The 20,449-nt window shown below is 38.8% G+C and overlaps 2 protein-coding genes across 2 annotated transcripts; one reads left to right on the top strand and one right to left on the bottom strand.

The window, feature by feature from the left end:
• Positions 1–1,033: 1,033 nt before the first annotated feature.
• Positions 1,034–10,317, bottom strand: LOC136424744 (glutathione hydrolase 1 proenzyme-like). The gene is made up of 6 exons (XM_066413380.1): positions 9,948–10,317; positions 6,987–7,174; positions 6,259–6,356; positions 4,805–5,768; positions 3,790–3,907; positions 1,034–1,559 (listed from the first exon to the last, which is right to left on the bottom strand). Exons 1-6 carry the CDS (start codon positions 10,221–10,223, stop codon positions 1,284–1,286), a joined length of 1,920 nt encoding a protein of 639 aa, XP_066269477.1. The 5' UTR covers positions 10,224–10,317; the 3' UTR covers positions 1,034–1,283.
• A 240-nt stretch (positions 10,318–10,557) lies between these two features.
• Positions 10,558–20,386, top strand: LOC136424760 (hydroxymethylglutaryl-CoA lyase, mitochondrial-like). Its single transcript, XM_066413411.1, has 10 exons — positions 10,558–10,631; positions 11,985–12,053; positions 13,269–13,376; positions 13,868–13,963; positions 14,932–14,990; positions 15,551–15,640; positions 16,271–16,334; positions 17,023–17,211; positions 18,187–18,312; positions 19,676–20,386. Exons 1-10 carry the CDS (start codon positions 10,560–10,562, stop codon positions 19,775–19,777), a joined length of 975 nt encoding a protein of 324 aa, XP_066269508.1. The 5' UTR covers positions 10,558–10,559; the 3' UTR covers positions 19,778–20,386.
• Positions 20,387–20,449: the final 63 nt, after the last annotated feature.

Here is a 20,449-nt window from a genome sequence, read left to right as displayed (position 1 = left end):
TTGTGAATCTTCCTACATTTGGTATCCAAATTAACATCGCTGACATCATCAAATAATGTGCACTATTTTTGTACACAGATGACATCACTAGGTACTTGTTCACTGTTCTTTTTTCCCAGAACACATGACATCACCAAGTCCTGTGCACTATTTTTGCTCCAGCACAGATGACATCACTAAGTCATGTGCACAATTTTTGCCTAGGTAAACTAATTTACCTAACTGTTGCACATAGCACTAGTGATGTCCTTGGTCCTGAATTTCAGGCACAACTTATTATTTTGCATTTCTAACTCACTTCAAAAATATATTCTCACTAAAGCTTACCAAATTCACCTTTTTTTTTTCTACATCTATTCAATTTGTATGCAATGACCCCATAAATTTTGCATAATATCAGAACTTTGGAAGGTCCTGAATCAAGGTTTTGACTGACTCTTAGTTTTCTCTCTGTAATCTGACAAACCTCTACTCATTTCTTGGTGTGTTTTGATATTATCTTTTTCATATTGGACATGCCAAATAAGTCAAAATGAGGGAATGGTCATAATTTCTGTACTTGCCAACATGATTCCATTACAAGAAAAGTACAAAACCTGTTCCACCATGAAATATAAATATGTTATATCCTTTTTTATGTCATAACAACCCGAGAAAATGCATATTTCAATGGAAAATAAGACAGAAATATTGATATTCTCAAACAAAGTTTGTAAGAACATCACTTTCAAGGTCCAAATCAAGGAGTTGAATTTTTGGTGCACACAGCAGATACAAGTAGATGCCCGAGTGTGATACCATAAAATTCAGTTCCAAACATATACATAGAACAGAACACTGTATTCCTTATCACCCGATGTACCGAGGGTGATGCGGAATGCACCGTACAGTATTTCATCTGTCATATCCACCCAAAAAACACACATTTCAATGCGAAATGCGCATAAAGTTAAGAGAATTTTGTGTCCTCAAACAATAAATTGTAACAACATTGATTCCAATGTTTGAATCCAGTATTTGAATTTTCGCACTATCAGCTCAACTGGAGCGTGTTCGAATCATTTGATGGAAGCCTGTGTGATAAAAGTAGAACCCAGTGTGATAACCCAAGTTATCACCCGGTCCAGAACACCTGTATCAAACGTTTTCGAGGCTCAGGTATGACATAACAAACATTATCAATATCACATAGCCAGATGGCGTCGACCAATCAGAAGCCTCCATTGCCCATGTGTTATGATGCCATAACACACCTGTTTGACCGTTCCATTATTATTAGCCCCTTAGTAACCAGCTGGTCTGCCACCTTTACGAGGATCGCTGCATGCTTGTATTTCCTTCCCTTCCCTCCGTATAACCTGCACCGCGGCGTAACTCCCCTCGTCGAAGATCGTGGGAGAGGGGTCGTAGTCCCAGTGCGAGAGTTTGTGCACGAGTTCGTGGTTGTCCCACAGTTTGCGTTCCATGTACAGGACGTTGGGCTCCAGTTGGTGGTGGATTCTCGCGCTCTCAACCGCCGCGGACAGGTCCAAACCAAACCACTCCATGTTGGCAAAAACCTGGAAATTAGCACAAGTTTAAATCATTTGAGTATCCAGTCAAATTAATTCTTTACACCATTACTATAAGGCTACACCATTTTAATTTCTTGGTTAACGGAATTTAAAAAAAAAATGCTAGATTGGAAAATCAACAGGAAAACAGAATCTCAGAGGAAAGTTTGTACTTTGGTGCAAACAATTTCAGTGAGTGAACAGTCAGGTGTAAGTTTTCACCCCAGCTGTCTGTTTTCATGATTTTTTTTCACTAAAATTTAAAAAAAAATCTGTTAACCAAGAAATTAAATTGATGTGGCCCTAGTTGCATATTTTCATGCTTAACTGTCCTCTGCAAATACATGTATTAAGACTGCAAAGAAAATCTAACTTATAATTTCACTACAGTATTCAGAAAAATGCCAATATCTCATATTAAATAATTATTTTGGCACTATACTGTATTCTATTCTATAGATATTGATGTAAAAAAATCAATATAGATTTTGGTAACCTTTATATTCAAGCAAATGTTGTAACAATTTTTTTTGTTTAAAAAAAAATCCGTTAACCAAGAAATTAAATTGGTGTGGCCTAAGTATGTAGTATAAAGCAGTATGGACTGGAATATCAGGGAAACTTGACTTATTCCAGACCATTATCAAATTTACAATTGTAGTATTAGCAGCAATGTTTTTCACAATATGTAAAACTTTAAAAGTCTTGTTACTAGCTGGAGTGCCAATTCCAAATACTACTGGGGCTCCTACACTCACTACCCTGATTTTTTAGGTGTGGCGAGTGTGTGAGCCCCGGTAGTAATCGCATGGCACCCAGGTTACATTGTTAGATAGTTATAACATGTAATAATAAAACGTGTGCTTCAAACAAGAAATCAAACTTATGGTCTTTTTTAATGAATTTCTTTTATTGTAAATTTCTTGTTCTATCCGTTACTGATTGTGAATTTCTTGCTATGCATTTTTTCTCCCTTCTTGGCACTTTGGAGCCATTGGACTGCAGTAACAACTTTGGACTGAGCCAAACGAGTGTTCCCAAAGTCCTCAGTTACAACATTTTCCCCTACCCAGGCCAACCATTGACCAGGGAAAAAAATTGCACAGACACACACACGCACACACACACACACACACACATACACACACACACCAAGCCAAACAAACAAACTGAAAACAACACCTCCACGAAAACGGAGGTGAGGATGCATTTTAATGTCTTCATAACACTCATAGGGGTGGCAACCATCTCAATTTCTATAGCCCTTGGGCCACACATTTGTGCATCAACGACCATACTGTTTCCCAAATGCTGAGTGTTAAGCAGAGAAAGCAGTATTTTGAAAGTCTTTGGTATGACTCTGCCGGGGATCGAACTCACGACCAACAATGTACAAGGGGAACAGTCTTTAAGCCCCCATCACAAGTAAGAAATTCAGCTCGGCCGACATGTTGGCGAGCTTCAAATGTGCACTTTTGGCCAAAGTAGGCCAACGTCCTGTCGATTACGCAGGCTTTGGGCGATTTTAAGAAATAAAAGTTGATCCAAATATTGGCCTTTTACCAGGTTAGTCGATACTGACTTCGTCCATGTCCAAGAGATGGTACAATCTCACAGGGGATTTTTAGTTTTAGTGTTCAACGGACGTCGCCCGAGATTTTCATTGGAAAATATGGTTGACGCACGGGCGATTTTGAAATTCGGCGATTTTCGGGCGATCTGCAAAGTCAGCCGACGCTCGCATGAATTGTGACGCCGGCTTTACCAACTAAGCCATTGCTCCGGTACTGTCACTACTGATGTAAAGTGTCAAGGAAGCCGTATATGAACTGATTCATCGACCGTCGCTGAACCGGAAAGGGGGCCTACGGATTGAACTTTCTAGTACTTGGGACAATGCTTTACAACATATTTAATGTATTTAGTATAGGTCTGCTTTTGTAATTTAATGTCTTTTCAAGCCGCTTTGACTTATCTTCTTCTATTGTAGAACAATACATTGCCCCAAGCTATGATAATTGTAGAACAAACATCTTATCCGTTACCTTTTGTTTATTTAGAACTTAGGAACATTCTTGACGCATCCGAAGGTAAACTTCATTCTTCGCATTGAAAAAGGGCAGTCGGATGGACACGCGAAACGTCCGATTTTTATCGTACTTTGTCCAGTAGTAATGTTTATATTGTACCACTCTTGTTACTACTGATATATATATATTTGCATGAGTGTTCTCACCTGTGCTGCAGCTGTCGGTATCATCATGCCCCCCGATGCCCCCATCACCACCTGGACGTTCTGGTCCCTGTCTATCATGATGGTGGGACAGGTGGAGGACAGGGGGCGCTTCCCTGGGCTGGGGGAGGGGGGGACGAAACATTATTGGCATGCAGTTGGTTATAAATTCTTCAATGTATTGTTTCTTATATCTCTTTAATGATACAAAGTGATCAAATTTAAGCTTAGGCCACACCAATTTAATTTGTTGCTTCTCGGATTTTGTCAGAAAAAAATTGGAGCGACATCGAAAAAAAATTTTTTGCAAATAGTCTGGGGTAAAGATACTTAGGGCTTTCAGTAACAAAATTACCTTTTGCCATGTTATATATGGATTGATATTGAGAAATAATTTTAAGAAATGAAAAATTATAACTAATGTGATCAATATGACCACACTTTTTAGATATGTGAAGGCTTCTATGATCTATTTTGGTGGCTTAGTAATTGAATTTTACAACTGAACAAATAGAAAAATTGGGAATAGTGACCCAATCTTTTTCTTTTAAATGGCGAAAACAGGAGAGGCTATTCCAAGAAGCAACAAAATAAATTGGCGTGGCCTTAGTAAGTTAGTACAATGCTAAACTTTTTTCTGATTTTATATACACAGATCAAATTTACCACTGATGTGTTTAACACTTTTAAAGTCTTGCATGTATGCCTTGGAGAAACATGCCAATGAAAAGTCATTACCATATAGCATGTTCAGAACATGAGATATCAAAACCAAAAGTTCTGCTGCAGTACCATAGAAAGCCGCTAGGAGGCCCACAATCGGACTTGACTTCATTTTGCTGACACTTTCCTACTTGATGATATCATAAAGATCAATTTACAACTTCTTGAATTATGCTGTTCACACATAAACACACAGACCTGAAAACATAACCGTTTTGCCAAAGGTAGAGCTATTATCATAATAATATATATGAATATTATAATAATAATACTTGTCAAAGATCTAAATACTAACCTGATAAAGTTTTTTGAAAACGGTGGAAAGTTCTTGTCATCTCTGGGGAAACCGGGACTGGAGAAATCCGCCATCTCGTTATTCAGGACGACTCCCGTAGACGGCGAATAAACACCCGACCCGAAGTAATGATTGATCGTGCTCGTAACCGCAACAGCATCGCCGTTCGCTGCCAGAACGGAAACATGCGTCGTGCCAGCGTCCTCGGCGTTGGAAAATTGTGCCCCATAGTAGCCCTTGGAATCATCGCTGGTGTGATGTCCGTGATCTTTTATTTTTTGCATAATACTCTCAGCGAATGTATCCGACGTTAGCTTTTCAACCTCGTCACCTACATTCTCAAACCGTGCGTCGCCTAAATGCGTCCTTTCCGCGGCGGCAAATTTGAAGACTTCCGCCATCTTGTGAAACGTGTATGGCAGATCCTTTTCTTCGATACTTTTTGCGTTGAATTCAAATTCTTCTAACGTCTTGAGGATGAATTCAAACACCGCGCCTCCCCCCGGTGGGCCCGTAGAAATCATTCTTAATCCCGCTGACTTTAATTCCGCAAATTTCGGGCGCGTTAGGTTCACTTTGTAGTTGGCTAAGTCGTCTTTGGTTATAATCCCGCCTCGGCTTTGGATACTTGCAACGAGATTCGTCGCGATGTTTCCTGAGTAGAACACGTCTCCGCCATGCCTCGCGATACTATCCAACGTTCTAGACAAATCCGACATTTTGTACTCCTTTCCCTCGGTAAGTACGTTGCCGTCTTGATCACAAAAAACATTTTTGAGGAGGGAACTCTTTATTTTGTGTTCGGCACTTTTGAGCGCGCGTGCGAGCGCCTTGTCGACAGTAGTTCCGGATCGTGCTAGGTCGATCGCGGGTTTTAAGAGATCGCCCCACTTAAGTGTCCCGTAGCGTTGGTGAGCCTCCATGTGACCTTTGACCGCGCCGGGAACAGCCACAGCAAGACCACCTGAAGAAAATGGACAAAGATATTGTGATTTGGTCAAAATTAACATTAGGTGCTGAAAAGCCTTCCATTACATAGGATTGTTTAAACTCCACATGTGTCAACAAAAGCCAGTGCATATTCTGACATGTACTATCCTATTGAGAAATTCATGTTTTAATTTTTTTCTCGCACGATCTATTGCGAACAACCATTTCTTGAAAGATCCTAAAGCCATGTTCCCGTTATTTAAATTCAGAAAATAACCTGATCCTACTGAGACAAGAAGTCATATTTTTCCGTTCCAATGAGCAAAATTCTATTTTGGGATGGAGGGACAGGTCCTGGAGACAGAACTTAAGGCTTCCATGTAACAGAATATTCTTTGATATTCCATATCAACTTATAATTTTTGGCATATTGGTCTTTGCTTTAAGGCCACTTTTAAATAAAAGAGATATTTGAGTTGAAAAAAAGGCCAATGGCATTATATAAAACAGGTTGTTTGACTTACCAACTTCTGTCAGAGTTCTGTTAGCACCAAACATGTCCCGTGTGGCCGCTGCCGGGGCCACCTCACGGGCATCGATAACTTCTGCTGCCCCACGCGACCTGGAAAATTCGCAAGAAATCAGTCAATTAACCACACGAACCTAACTTCTTGGATTTGCTATTTCAATTTTTTCTGTTCTAAGAAAATTATCTTTTTCAGTTTTTTTTACCCCCTTGGTCCATTATTTTCCTGCAAACGTCAAATCTGCAATTTGAGAATCAAAAACTGGTGTGGCCTAAATATTGTTGGATTACTGTAAATGCCTTTAACTTTGCAGGGGTTTAATTTCGCAGTAGCGATAAAATGGAGTGTTCGCAATGGGTTTTAGTTAAAAAAGGGGGAGGGGCAGAAGATGGAACAAGCATTTTCGCAGTGATATTTAGTTCGCAGCGAAGGGGTTACCACAAAAACCGTAAACATTAAACCACTGTGAAAATTTCAAGGATTTACAGCATAGAAAAAGCGTTTTTTCACTGCCTTCTTTGGTGCAAATGTTCATGCTAAATCATGATCTTTGAACGTTAAGACATTGTAATGCAAAAAAAAATGATCTTGATTTTCAAAAATTGATAATTGCCAAGTGCTTTTGATAAGAGACTGATAAGGGAATGTAGCTTAATAACGATTTTGAACAAAATTTTACATGATATATTTCAGAAAATTATTGATCATTTAGTAAGATATTTTACCTGTTATAGATGACGAAGAATGCTCCTCCCCCTATTCCCGCGCTGTGCGGATGTTTGACCCCCAGACAGTACAAGGCAGCGATAGCGGCATCCACGGCACTCCCGCCTCGCTTCAACATGTCCGCTCCAATCTGCGAACACTCCTCTGAGTCCGTGGCCACCGCGGCATGCTGATATACTGAATAACCCTGTTGGTACATGGTGTGTCATGAATAATTACAACAGGTTTTTCGGTACAGAGGTGACCGTGAAAACAGGGAACATAAAGTTACAGTGAAAGAAACAAGAATTACAGTACATTACAATCTAAGAAAAACATTTTCTTGATATAATTAACTCAAAGTCGGATTTCGAAAGGACCTATATCAAATACAAATGGAGAAATATTTGCTGTGGTCTTATGCTTTTGGTGAGAGCTTGGTTACTACAAATCCCTGCAAACTTACAATGACTTACCGTTATATCAGATTATCTAGGTTAGGAAAAGTAGACCACCACGGAACATTGTAATTAAATGAAATACTTAAAGCAGGGGTTTTTCTAGGAAAAAATTGCAAGGACTAAGAACATAGACTAAGCACAGCGAGGGACCAGGTCAACCAATCGGGGGGATGGTGTGAAGGGGTGTTTTCCCCCCTTCCAAGGTGTGGCCAGAGTTTTAGAGAATTGTTAAAATCATCATTTTCTAAGGCTTTTTGAGGGGCAAAATTACTGTCTGACTGGTCACAGTTGAACACTGTGGCCACATGTGACCTAGCATCACCCCTGGTCAATCAGAATTTTATCCTTATGTCAGAGGATCTGCTCCTCAGGGTAGGGGGCACATGGCCAGGGCATGGGGGTGCAGCGCCCCTGTTCCCCTGTTTAGATAAACCCTGTATCAAGTATCACTACAAAATCAGGTTGCAAGAATTACAAGACTTGGCAGATGTGAGCCATTCATAGGCCACACCTATTTGGTGTACTAAATAGAGTTTACTGTAATTCTTGATTTGTTGGCGGCAACTTAATTCTAGCTACTTCAACGGTCAGTAGTCAACGGCTAAAATTTCATCACCACAAATATTTGATTACTTCGAGACAGTGATGTTTGTTCCTACCGCTAGAATTAAATGTGGTTTCCCCCCAACCGCTAAAATTACCAAACGCAATATTAAAAATATGGATTTACAGTATTTCATAGACATGTACTATTTTCATAGACTACTAAGTACTAGTCATTGACATTGCGGTGACTATTGTTTAGATGTATTTGCATGTTACAGAATAAAAATTACAAATCTCTTATGGCCACAGTTATCAAAAACACAGTCACCAGTACAAGTGTACTACTAGTAGCCCCCTGATGTAGTGCTTGCAAAACTGTGCGGCCCAAGGGCTGTAGAAATGGAGATAGGCACCGCCCTATACACAAAAACGCGTAGGAGGGATTTTAACCCTTTTAAGCAAAGTTACGGGGCCTAGAACAGGAAATCCCTGAGCACTGGGAGCTTGCAAATCAATCTAGGTATTATTGAACACAAAGCTACTGTGGCTTAGTCAAATTGAATTACCAGTAACACTCCTTGGCAAATAGTCCTTAGTACAAGGCTATCAGATTTCACACAATAGTCGTTTGTTCTATGAAAGAAATGGTCAAAGTTGATGGTAAATGTGCAAAGAAAAGGAAAGAAGAGAAAAAAATTCTTAATCTTACCATGAAAAAGATTATGAAAAAAATTGATCAGAAACTTTGAAAACAAGAAGTTCTTGAGTTATGCTGGCTACAGTAGTGCGGAAACACAAACAGACAAACAGACAGACAGACAGACAGACAGACAGACAGACAGACAGACACACAGACAGACAAACAAACAGACAAACAAACAAACAAACACACAGACACACCCAAAACTATATCTCCATTTTTCATGGAGATGAAAAGAAATATGACGTTGACATCATGCACAAACTGTTGACTGAAAATCTGTGATTTGAAAGAAAAAACAAACAATTTGATAAATGTATACATCAATCAACTTTATGAGAAAACTGACCATCTGGGACACCTGTTGCATTTAGGAGCGTACCATTATGACTAAAGGGGTAAAAAAAACAACCACCTGCCAAATACAACTTGCTGAGATAAAAAGTACATGGAAAATATCCTTAAGCTATAGCTTTAATTATTGATCATGTTTCATTTTTTTACACTTTTGAAATATTTGAAAAAGATTAAACAAGATTTTCCAACCCCTTAATACATAATGGTTCGTCTCAGTTTAGTGCTATAAATAAAACTACCTGCCCTAAATTAAATCCAAAATGGCAGCCACTAAATCCTCTTTCGGCGTCTGATAAAAAAGATTAAAATGTTTGTTTCCTTGTTTACCTAACCGATAACGCATTCGGAGACAATTTTGCACACAAAACGCGCCGGTATATTTGACAATAAGCTTACGAAGTAATTCTATACATTAGCAAACAGCCCATTATAGCAATACTATTGAAGACTACTTAATGTAATTACATGTAAGCGCCATGTGTGTTCTAGCTCATTTTCCTTACACCTTAAATATGTTTTTCCAAATTCTATTCTATTCATACCTCATCTAGAATCAGAAATTTGTATGTTAATGTTTTCAAGACATGGTGCTCAAAAAAGGAATAAAGACAAAAAATGTAACATATGGAACACATAATATTTTAAAGTAGATTCGAATTTCTGATTTGCAAGATACGATATGGTAATTGTGTTTAACGTATTGTAGTTTTAACCCTTTTATGTGTACTGTTTTGATTGGTAAACATGTATTTTTCCCCTAGCATTTTCAAATGCGAGGTTGAAAATACATTCTTTGGCAAGACAACTCAATATTCTAGGATCTAGTTAGTAAGTAAAGTTGACACACATTCATATGGCAACATGTCATACACAAACTTGTTTATTTATCGAGTTTTATATGTTTTATGTAAACTTACCGTGTAGGATTCGTGTCCGTCTTGGAACTGACTCTGGTAAGTCTTCCAGGCCGGTAAACCGAAGGCGGCGGCGATTAGGAAGAGTATCACCGAGGCACAGAGCCGGGAACACACGCTACACTCCGATGGTCTCCCAGGCGCTTTCCTCCGCTCACCCTTGTAGTCGTTATCGATGTAAAGAACGACTTCTTCCTCCTCGCCCTCGCCCTCGCTCGATTCGGACTCCTGGTTCAGGCGGCTGTAGCGGGCAGCTGCCCGCCCGGTGATCTCCCTCATTCCGCTGGATTTAAGGGTGATTTTTGCGGGTTTATTTGAGGGAAAGTTCAGGTAAGTTTAACCCACCTGTCCTGAAAACAAGCTACACCCATGTTGGAACATGTAGGTCAAAGGACGCCGGGCGATTCTACTTAGGATCTTACACATTATCTAAGATTTTTCAAAGTTAAAATTATCCACAGTCATATGATTATAAAAACGAATATATTAAAAGTATTATACGTCATAAAATAATATCAAAATGTAAATATAATGAATGTATTGAGTGATAGAAAATATTTTCAAATTTGGGACACCCCTATAATTTTTCTGATCTTGATCTTGGTAGTATCCAAGATGGCGCCTGTCCCGACAAGAGTTTTGCTGCGAATGGTCCAGAATTTCGGGCGAAAATACACCACAAATGTCGTAAGTCGGCTCAGAATTATCAAATATTGAATATTAATAATTTTGCACGTGTCTGGGCAAGTTTTTGTGACAGTATGACACTTAGGATGTCTTGTTGACGACTTATCCTTTCGTAGGTTATAATATGAATTATGATCGATTTTAATTCATAATTTGAGTAACCTATGACTTTTTATCAGACGTGATATTCTATGTTGTTGTTGTTGTTCATCAGCGACATTCCTGCCCAATGAAAAAATCGACTCTTGAATTCTGCCTCAACCAGTAAATAGTGTGATATTAAATTTCCATAAAAGTTCAACTAAGACACGCCCCCTTCTCTGAAATCAAAATTTGACGTCATTTGGACAAGCATTAATTACAGAAGTTATGCTCCTTTATCATTACTTTGGGGCATATTTGATTGGCATAAATTTGCATGAATAGCTCTTAGAACCATAATGTCCCACCTGGACCATGCTTTAAATTTGTTCATCATACCTAATGTAACCTAGAAATGACAGACAGACATTATGGTATACTGTAGAATGATGTCTCTTGGTCAGTTTTTGGTATTGGACAGGGAAACACAAACAATGGCGCCTACGTGAAATTTGCTGGCGGCAGCTCCGGGCCGTAATTCGGCTTTTTGGTTGAAAATCACACGAGATCTCGCGAAACAGGGCAAGATCGCATAAGAACCACGCGAGATCTCGCGAGGTCACATCAGAACTTCAAATCTAATGTATTACCAGTGGACATTCATGTTCGCACTCTCGGACATGTCTCGGCTTATCTCCAAACAGAACGCCCGTGCGGTTTTCGCCATCATCGTTATGACTAATCTACCTACAATTTGATAAAAATTCTTACTGGGTACCGCTTGAACTTATTCTATTTTATCTCAAAGTTAGGACATGTCATGCATGCAAAAAACAGCGACTGTAGCTTAAATTGACTTTCTTGCCTGCCAATCCTCAACCAAACTTCCCCCGACATGAAAATGAAATGGCACCTTGCTCTGACGTTTTTGCATGAAAAATAGCGCATGTCTGAAAAGCAATTGTGTCTTATTGGAGGTAAAAGTTTGGCGGGAAGTTTCAATGGGAACAAAAAACTGTAACAACATTGATTAGAACCTCCGAATCGGGTATTCAAATTTTTGATGGCGGCGCAACCGGGGCGCTCAAAATTGCATTCGAAATACTAGTATTCTATGGAAGCCCATGTGATACAACTTAGAACCCTGTGTGATTCAGAAAATTATCACACGGTCCGGAACACCCGTATCAAACGTTTTCGCGGCCCAGGTTTGACATAAAGTGTTTTATTGGAGATCAGGCGGATTAAATTAACTGTTGTTATTTACCACAGGGTACCAGACTTCCGGAATATGTGAAAATTGTGGAAGTTGGACCAAGGGATGGTCTACAGAATGAGAAGGTAGGTTAATTTGTGGATGAAAGTTAGACATCCAGGTGATAAGATACGCAAGATAACCGTTAGTTTACAAGCAACTGGATAAGGTTTGGAAGATCAGCATCTGCTGTCTTTCTTCAGGGACTAAATGAGGAACTGGAGTTTCCAGGTTTTTAACCAAAACTTTGAATTGATGTTAAAGTCACCCAGAACATTTTATAAGGCTTGAAAACTGTAAATATTCTCGTTGCTGTAATTTTTATGAAATTGACATTTGATACCACTATTTCAAGTGTTTACCACATTTGCGTGTGGATTTCTTATCAAAAGTGCTTAAAAGCTGAGCATAAAGATAAGCTACATATGGTGATCTTTTAGTTTCACAGGCCTAGCGTAAATAGACCGATACCATAGCCCTGCCCACCTCTGTCAAAACGTAGAAATGCAAAATCAAAACATAAAAAATGCAAATATTTGACGGACATGCAGTCACTCTCTCATTGGTCGAACGGCTAATTGTGATGGACAGTCAGGATCAGTCTATTAGGGCTTGGATTTTCTATCAGTTCTCACCACACAACGACATCATATCTTTGCTCCTTTAATGTCGATATGTAATGGTATAATATTGTTGAAACTTACTATGTGTAGGAATGACTTATAGAAATTTGAGTTTTTTTATTCAAGTTTCAAACCTCATAAAATGCTCTGGATGCCTTTAATGAAATCAAGACAGCTTCTTTCATCTACTACATTAACTTTAAATCAGATCAAATCAAAAGTCTAACACAGTTAAGAAACCAAGTTGTCATTTTTTAGTGATTGTCTTATTATATGTTATTCAATCCAAAGCCTTTAATAGCTAAGTGAAGTACATTGTAGCCATTGTATATGTTAGATGCATAGATAGCTGTGATAGAGCCATGACTACCGTAGCTGTAGTAAGTTGCAAGTTTCAGTCTTTTCAAGCTAGAATTGTAGCATAATTTGGTTTCCTGGCCATGATATTGTAAATTGTCTTTAAAAAAAAACAGACTACATGACAGACTACATGAAGGTAGGGGCATCAGTAATGAGAATTTAAGAAATGATATGATTTAGGTGTGATATTAGTCCTTCAGTGGGCATGCAGTATACCCTGTTGCCAACACATGCCTGTGGTTGGCTGTGTAGGTAATTAAATTACACTGAAGGGTTACAGACTGGCCAACCAAATTATCGTATTTCTGGCTACATTAGGAGATTGTGCCCACATCTGTGAAAGTAGATCTGATCAACAGACTGTCGGAGACGGGACTGCCCGTCATCGAGGCCACCAGCTTCGTCTCACCTAAATGGGTCCCACAGGTGAGTAACCATGGCAACCACTGTCTGGAACGTCCATTTTCGAATACGCGGAAAAACATTTGACACTTAAGTATTGCTTAGAATCCGGAAAGTCGTTTTGTATTCAGTTTTTAGGGCACCATGTCCTACGCTGTATACTGTAATTCTTGTTTCTTTCACTGTAACTTTATGTTCACTGTCTTCACGGTCACCTCTGCTCCGTGAACTTATCATCACCGTGAAAAAAACCTGTTGTTACTATTCACGACTCCTTCACACATCCGTTCTGTAAATCACTTGCTGCCACCGTGAAGTTAAAGTTCAGTGAAAATGTCCATTTTCCTTACACCATGATATATTGCTATCATGAAGATAAAGTGAATTACAGTAATATAGGTAAAAGAAAATTAGAGAATGTTTCTTTTCAGGAAAGTATTCCCCAAATATTTATGACTCCCCCATGAGATTTTGTAATGGAACAGTCCTGATGGAAGAGTCCATATTGTCTGTAGATGGGGGACCACACAGATGTGATGAGAGAAATTAGGAGACACCCCGGGGTGAACTATCCCGTCCTTACTCCGAACCTCAAGGGCTTCCAGTCAGCAGTAAGTTTCTTGTCACAGTTTGTCTTTGTCACTTTCTTTTCTTAACCTTCTCCCTGCTGCCTAACTCTGTAACCAATAGGGAATCGTGTGCCAAACAGCTACTTCAGTATGTTAAAGGTTAATTGGTTCATTGTTTTTACTTTTCTTAAAATTGCTTGCATAGAACTTTTCTATTCTTCGGTGGAAACATAATTTAACATATGTATACTATTTCATGGTCTTATTTCATCTAAGAAGACTGCAGTTTGTCAAAAAAAATTACTCAAGGAGTCTGGATATGATTTTTGGAAATGACAAAAAAGTAGTGACTGTTCCAAGAGTCATATCCAGTTGTTGAGTAACTTTTTTGGCATATCTTATTACCCGAATGTGTAACTTTAATCAATGTATCAAAGACTGCAGTACTTGATTTTCTTGATAGGTGGCACTGCTGGTGGTGTCCCTGAATATTGGTATTTTTCATGCTAGTGGAGTCGAAATTAAAGAATGAAAGTCAACCTAACCTCCTGAATGGAAATATTCTACATTTACTTACAAATATCAATTTCCAGACGTTGATTTTTACTCTTAAAGGAAACCGAAGCAATATTAGGGCCTGAAAATCGGATTTTGAATATCAATTTATTTAGTTATTTCTATACATGATTAGTTCAAAGAACACCATCACAATGTATAGCGACGTCCATCATGCAAAAATATGACGTCGTTGTGATGTGAGGACACACTGAAAATCGTCGCCGGGATTTTTGTAGGCTCGCGATACTAAGGAAATCATCGTACCGCATGTTTTTGCACGGTTTTGAAATGCTCAAAGTATGAAGTTATCACGCAAATGTGCTTAACACTGTTAATAGATGACACTACCATATAGATTTCAGCATATTTTTATTTCCATATTTTTGGCCCTAATATTGCTTTCGTTGCCTTTAAGTCATACTCACAGTTCCTTTTGCCATATTGTTCTTCAGATTGCAGTCGGTGCAAAAGAGGTGGCCATATTTGGGGCAGCCTCGGAGTCATTCTCAAAGTAAGTAGATACAAAATCATCAATGGGTGCTGCTTAGTGCTGCATACCGGTACTGTACCGTAAAAAATGATATAGGTACAGGACCAAAATACTGAAGTACCGGTACTGTACTGATATAAATTTACACCAAGTATGTGCTTATTTTCTGACTGATCTCCTAACCTATTATAGATAACCTCATGCATCACCAAACGTGACCAAAGTGACAACTTGGAACAGCGTAACTAATATGCAACAGATCATTCAGGCAGGCGGGGAGTTTTGATAGCAAGGCCAAGGGAGTTTGGCGGAAGGAAACATAGTTATGTACTCTGAATAAAGATACTGACAAGTTGTAAGCAGTTTATTTATGTTTCTGTCATTATTGAAGAAGTTCAGAAAAACACATGTACATTTTTCAAATTGTTCAGGTCCGGACCTGTACCTTAACCTCTGTACCGGTACCTGTACCTATACCTGATGTTACATTTAGGTACGCAGCACTAGGGCCTCTAAAGTACCTGATTCTGATTTGCAGCCTGATTTACAATTGAGTGGAATTTTTTATTTTTTGCCACCAGAAAAAATATCAACTGTACTATTGAAGAGAGTCTTAGAAGATTTGATGAAGTCATGAAAGCAGCAAAAGAAGCCAACATTCCTGTCAGAGCGTAAGTTATACTTTAATTACTTCTTATTTGCTCGGTTTATGTCTATTACTAGTATTAGTTAGTAAACACAGTGGTAACAGAGAATTACTTAGTAGAAAAATAATTGGCATTGAAGTATTTGATGCGTAAAATATACGTGAGAGATCTGATTGGCTCAAAGTCATATGCTTGATTTTGGGTATGAAATATTTGTTAGAAGCAGTGTAACAGTAATCTCCAAGCAGAGGTTTTGCTCCCGCTGTTTTTTCACATGATTTTAGGCGTTTTTGTCAGGCTTTCTATTTTGTCCCGTTTTCTTTATGTCGCCAAGCCAGAAAACCAGAGCAGGAATAGGATGGAATGTAAATGCAGAAATGTTTGTGGCGATTTAATGTCGCAGTAGGGAGAAAATGGAGCGTTTGCAGTGGTTTTGAGTTTGTGTTTGAAAGAATAGCAGTGCTACGGTCACACAATGGAACGGCTTTTTGCGCCGGTAAGAATTCACCGCAAAAACTTCAAACATAAAACCGAACATTTTTTCATTTACAGTACCTTGGCTTGCTTGCAATCCACTAAGAGCTTAAGTTGTATGAAAACATTGTTTTTCAATTCCAACTACACTTTTTAACAATCTTGCACTTTAACTTACAGATATGTGTCCTGTGTGTTGGGATGTCCTTATGAAGGAAAGATACCGCCAGCAGCAGTAGCTAAGGTGAGCAGTATTTTATTATAATAACGATGATATTATTATTAAATCTCAAGGCCAGATTGATTTGTCAAATTGAATATGGTTGCATGAGCATATGTGGAGTTGTATAGAGATATTTTTAAAAAGTTGTATGTTACTGTAGATTCCTTTAAGTTTGCAGCACCAAAATTTTGTGACTCGGTAAAGATGCGGAATTAGTACGTGGTCAGTGACTTGGAGTTTACTGTTAAAACAATAACAACATGTTGGAAATTCTATGTACTGGTGTACTGGGTTTACATTATAGAAATGATCATGAAAATGACAAACTGACTGAAAATACCACTAACATTTCAACATATAGTACTGTAAAGTCTGTTAATCATTTGAGGTTTGCGTGAACATTGGGGGGACTGGAAACATTAAAACAATACAATAACTGTAGTACAATGGGAAGACAGAGCATATTTTTGCATCGCAAGGAGACTAGAAAGGGTTGCAGTCCTTAGGATGGGACTTTAAGCCATGGTCCACTGTTCATTGTGCTTGTCAAAGAGGGCTAGGGGAATTTCCCCTGTAAACCTTTAAATACTGTATACCATCTGTCCTTTCTACATAAATGTAGATCTGTCACGACCAGTTGAAGATTAGCTCAACTGTTTATTGAGTTCCTTTGATTGAAACTGGTTTGAGATCACTTATCCTTATCCAGGTTGCAAAGAAAATGTACGCCATGGGATGTTACGAGATCTCTCTCGGGGACACCATCGGAGTGGGCACGCCAGGAGGGATGCACGATATGCTGGAGGCCGTGACGAGGGAGGTTCCAGTCGGCGCGCTGGCCGTTCACTGTCACGACACGTACGGACAGGCTCTCGCCAACATCCTCACCGCATTACAGGTTTGCTTGTTTCTTTGAATTTTCATTTAGCCATTCACATTATTTGAACACACCTTTCCATTGACAAAAGATATCAAAACCAGACATTCTGCTGCACTACGATGGAAAGCTGCAAGGGGGCCCAAAATCAAATTTGTCTTTTGTTTTCTTGACACATACCCACAGACCAAATGTCATACAGATCCATTCACAGCTTCTCCTGTTATGCTGTCCATAAACACATTAACAGCACAGAAAACACAAACCTTGTTGTGAAGGAATAGTGCAAAAATATGATACAGCATAATAACAATGACAATGAACTTTGTTGCATATTCATGCCCAGTATGGGCTAAATGCATTAGGTAACATAAAGTAAGTAAAAGAAAAGGAACATTGTGATATATTCCATCTAAATCTACAGAGTCTCTTCTCTCTTCTTGAAACATTTGTACACAAATTCCCATAGTTTTCCAATTATATCTTAGTTTTTAGATGACATAATACATGTGAATAGCTCGTTATTTTTACAAGGGATCTGCGCATGTCTGCGTATAGTGAGCATTCTAATATAAAATGTATTTCATCTTCTATACAATCATTGTCACAGAAAGCACACATTCTGTTATTTGGTGGAGTCTGGTTGTACCTACCATCTTAAATTTGCAATGGATGATCGCTGATCCTTAGTTTAGTCATGGCTCGGTGATAGGTAGAATTTTGTATTTCTAGATATTTTTTAATAACATGAATAGTTGCTCATACAAATCATGTCTTTTCATAGTGCACTGTTACCTTATTGTAAGAACTAGTGTGTTACCCTACAGTATACTGATTATGTGATACAGATAGCCTACATATACGTTTTCACTTTTGGCGACACCTCTGGGGCGGAGGCATATTCAATCCTGCTTTGTGAAGGTTTTCTCTCTCTGAGTGCTATCTAGTCTAGTCTATATAGATCTGCCAATCAGACTAAACCATTCTTGTTTGCAGATGGGGGTGAGCGTGGTGGACTCCTCTGTAGCTGGTCTCGGGGGATGCCCGTACGCGAAGGGAGCATCGGGCAACGTGGCAACAGAAGACGTGGTGTACATGCTACACGGGCTAGGGATCAGAACGGTATCACTCCTTACATTCTTGCTTGTTTGAAAAGTTCTAGTCCCTCTAAAAACATTTTGGTAACAAAAAGTAATCATCCCTTATTTTACAAATACTTCAACAGGCCTCGAAATTAACTTTTTTCCCTATTGTCCCTGAATCGTCCCGAAAGTGGATTTCAACTGTCCCGAAAGTGTCCCGAAGTGTCCCAACCAGGGCCAAAGATGTGAACTTAGTGGGGGTTCTGGATTAAGTTCCAGAGGTTCATGTTCAGCTTAGAACCTATACTCAAGTCTGAACCTGAACTCAAGCCATGGCATATGTGTGTTAGAAATATATATTTTTTCAGTTGCATACAAAATTGCATGTTGGCAAACATTTTGCATGCAAAATATAATACATGCAAAATTATATACAGTCAGTAGTAAACACAAAAGCCCTCAAACAGTGAAGAATTCCAACATACAATATACAAGTTTTTAAGAAATCAATACCTTTTTCTAATTTAATAAAATTTCTAATATGGCAAAAATAACAAAGAAGTACTTAATTTCGCCCCAAGAAAGAATAAAGCACGATGCTGGATTTAATCTATCATATTATCGGGCAATATCGGCCCTCTATCGACATTTGAAACTGCAGTTTCACAAATTCTCGTTAGAGGGCGTTGTGTCGTTCTCGCGTGTTATTGCGAGATTTAGCGAGAGTTCGCTAAAAATTTCAAGATGGCCGGTGTTTATTTCTATTCTTCGCCAAATGGCCGAAATCGCGGGAGTTTTTATTGCTTTTTTTGTGTTTTTAGGCACAACTTAACAGGTTGACTACGGATGGAACTATTTAATAAACATTTCCCAATAGAAATGGGAACATCTTTACCGCAAAATCTTCCGCTGAATCGAGTTCCTCCATGACGGGGACTGACTCAGAATTTTCTGATTGTCCCGAAATAGTCCCGAAACGTAAGTTGAATTGTCCCGAACCCAAATTCTACTGTCCTCGGGACACGGGACATGGTTAATTTCGAGGCCTGCTTCAAATCCGGTGTTGGAACTGGGTAGTAATAGGCTTTCCACACCGATTTATTTTCTTGGTTCTTAGACATTTTTTAGCAAATGAGATATCAAAACCTGAAGTTCTGCTGCATTACTTACAAAAGCTGCCAGGGGGCCCAAAATCTAATCATTTCTTCATTTTGCAAAAGCGTCTAAACATCCATCCATGACTTCTCGAGTTATTCTCAAGTTTTACAGATACACACACACAGCACCTAAAACATAACCTTCTTCAGAAAGGTAAAACTAAAAGGTTTATGTGAAACAATGTTTGTATGTGATATTAAAGTCCAAGCTTTGTGTTTTGACATGTTGTATTCTATCTTCCACAGGGGGTAGATCTGGACAAGCTGACCAGTGTGGGAAGTTTCATCTCAGCTACTCTGGGCAGGAGAACTAGCTCAAAAGTGGCACAAGCCATGAGCAAACTGTAGCCATGGCAACCAGCCAGCCCCTTCATGGCAACCAGCCACATCCACACCATGGCAACCTTGGACTCCAGGAAGAATAGTGCATAATTTGTGAAAATTAAGTTCAACACTAATGGAGATCTACATAAAACAACCAACCAACCAGCCATGCACTCATGTGAACTTACCCCAAGAACACTAGACAAATGACTATTTATGATACAAGTATTGTTGCAGAAAAACCAAATGGAATTAGGAAAAAACAGAAAAATATTCAGTAATCTTTTGTCATGTCTTTCTTCAAATGAACTGTTTTCATGATTTTTGCCTGTTGTACATTGCTTAAGCCAAATAGACATTTTGTTACACCCTTTTAACAGTTGGAGATTTACAGGAAGGCAAAAAACAAAAGTGAAAATGTGCATGGTCACCATGCCATCTTATAAATGTATCCAACCATAAGAGAATCATGATATTGAAATGATTGTGAGTTACACACTTTGTACCTATAACTGTATTGGAACTGGCATCTAGCTACAATTCTGGAAACTACAGTAACTTTGTTAGTCAATGACTTGACTCCAAGAAATCATTATCAAAACCACAGCAAACATTACAAGATGTACAGTTTTATTCCTGTGTGTGTGCGTGTGCGTGTCTGTGAATATGTATGTGTGTGTTTGCATGTGTTCAAAA

This window comes from Branchiostoma lanceolatum, chromosome 18 (genome assembly GCF_035083965.1).
Source record: "Branchiostoma lanceolatum isolate klBraLanc5 chromosome 18, klBraLanc5.hap2, whole genome shotgun sequence".
Lineage (NCBI taxonomy): Eukaryota > Metazoa > Chordata > Leptocardii > Amphioxiformes > Branchiostomatidae > Branchiostoma > Branchiostoma lanceolatum.
Note: the sequence above shows the minus strand (reverse complement) of the source record. Positions and strands in the feature narration are given on the sequence as shown.

What these genes read in the sequence shown, in the direction of transcription:
- LOC136424760 (XM_066413411.1), top strand. Translation starts at nt 10,560, where the DNA reads ATGGCGCCTGTCCCGACAAGAGTTTTGCTGCGAATGGTCCAGAATTTC. An exon ending in GAAAATACACCACAAATGTC is followed by an intron (nt 10,632 to 11,984) that starts GTAAGTCGGCTC and finishes TATTTACCACAG; the next exon opens with GGTACCAGACTTCCGGAATA. An exon ending in ACGGGCTAGGGATCAGAACG is followed by an intron (nt 18,313 to 19,675) that starts GTATCACTCCTT and finishes TATCTTCCACAG; the next exon opens with GGGGTAGATCTGGACAAGCT.
- LOC136424744 (XM_066413380.1), bottom strand. Translation starts at nt 10,223, where the DNA reads ATGAGGGAGATCACCGGGCGGGCAGCTGCCCGCTACAGCCGCCTGAAC. An exon ending in CAGAACTCTGACAGAAGTTG is followed by an intron (nt 5,769 to 6,258) that starts GTAAGTCAAACA and finishes CATTTTCTTCAG; the next exon opens with GTGGTCTTGCTGTGGCTGTT. An exon ending in TACCGACAGCTGCAGCACAG is followed by an intron (nt 1,560 to 3,789) that starts GTGAGAACACTC and finishes GCTAATTTCCAG; the next exon opens with GTTTTTGCCAACATGGAGTG.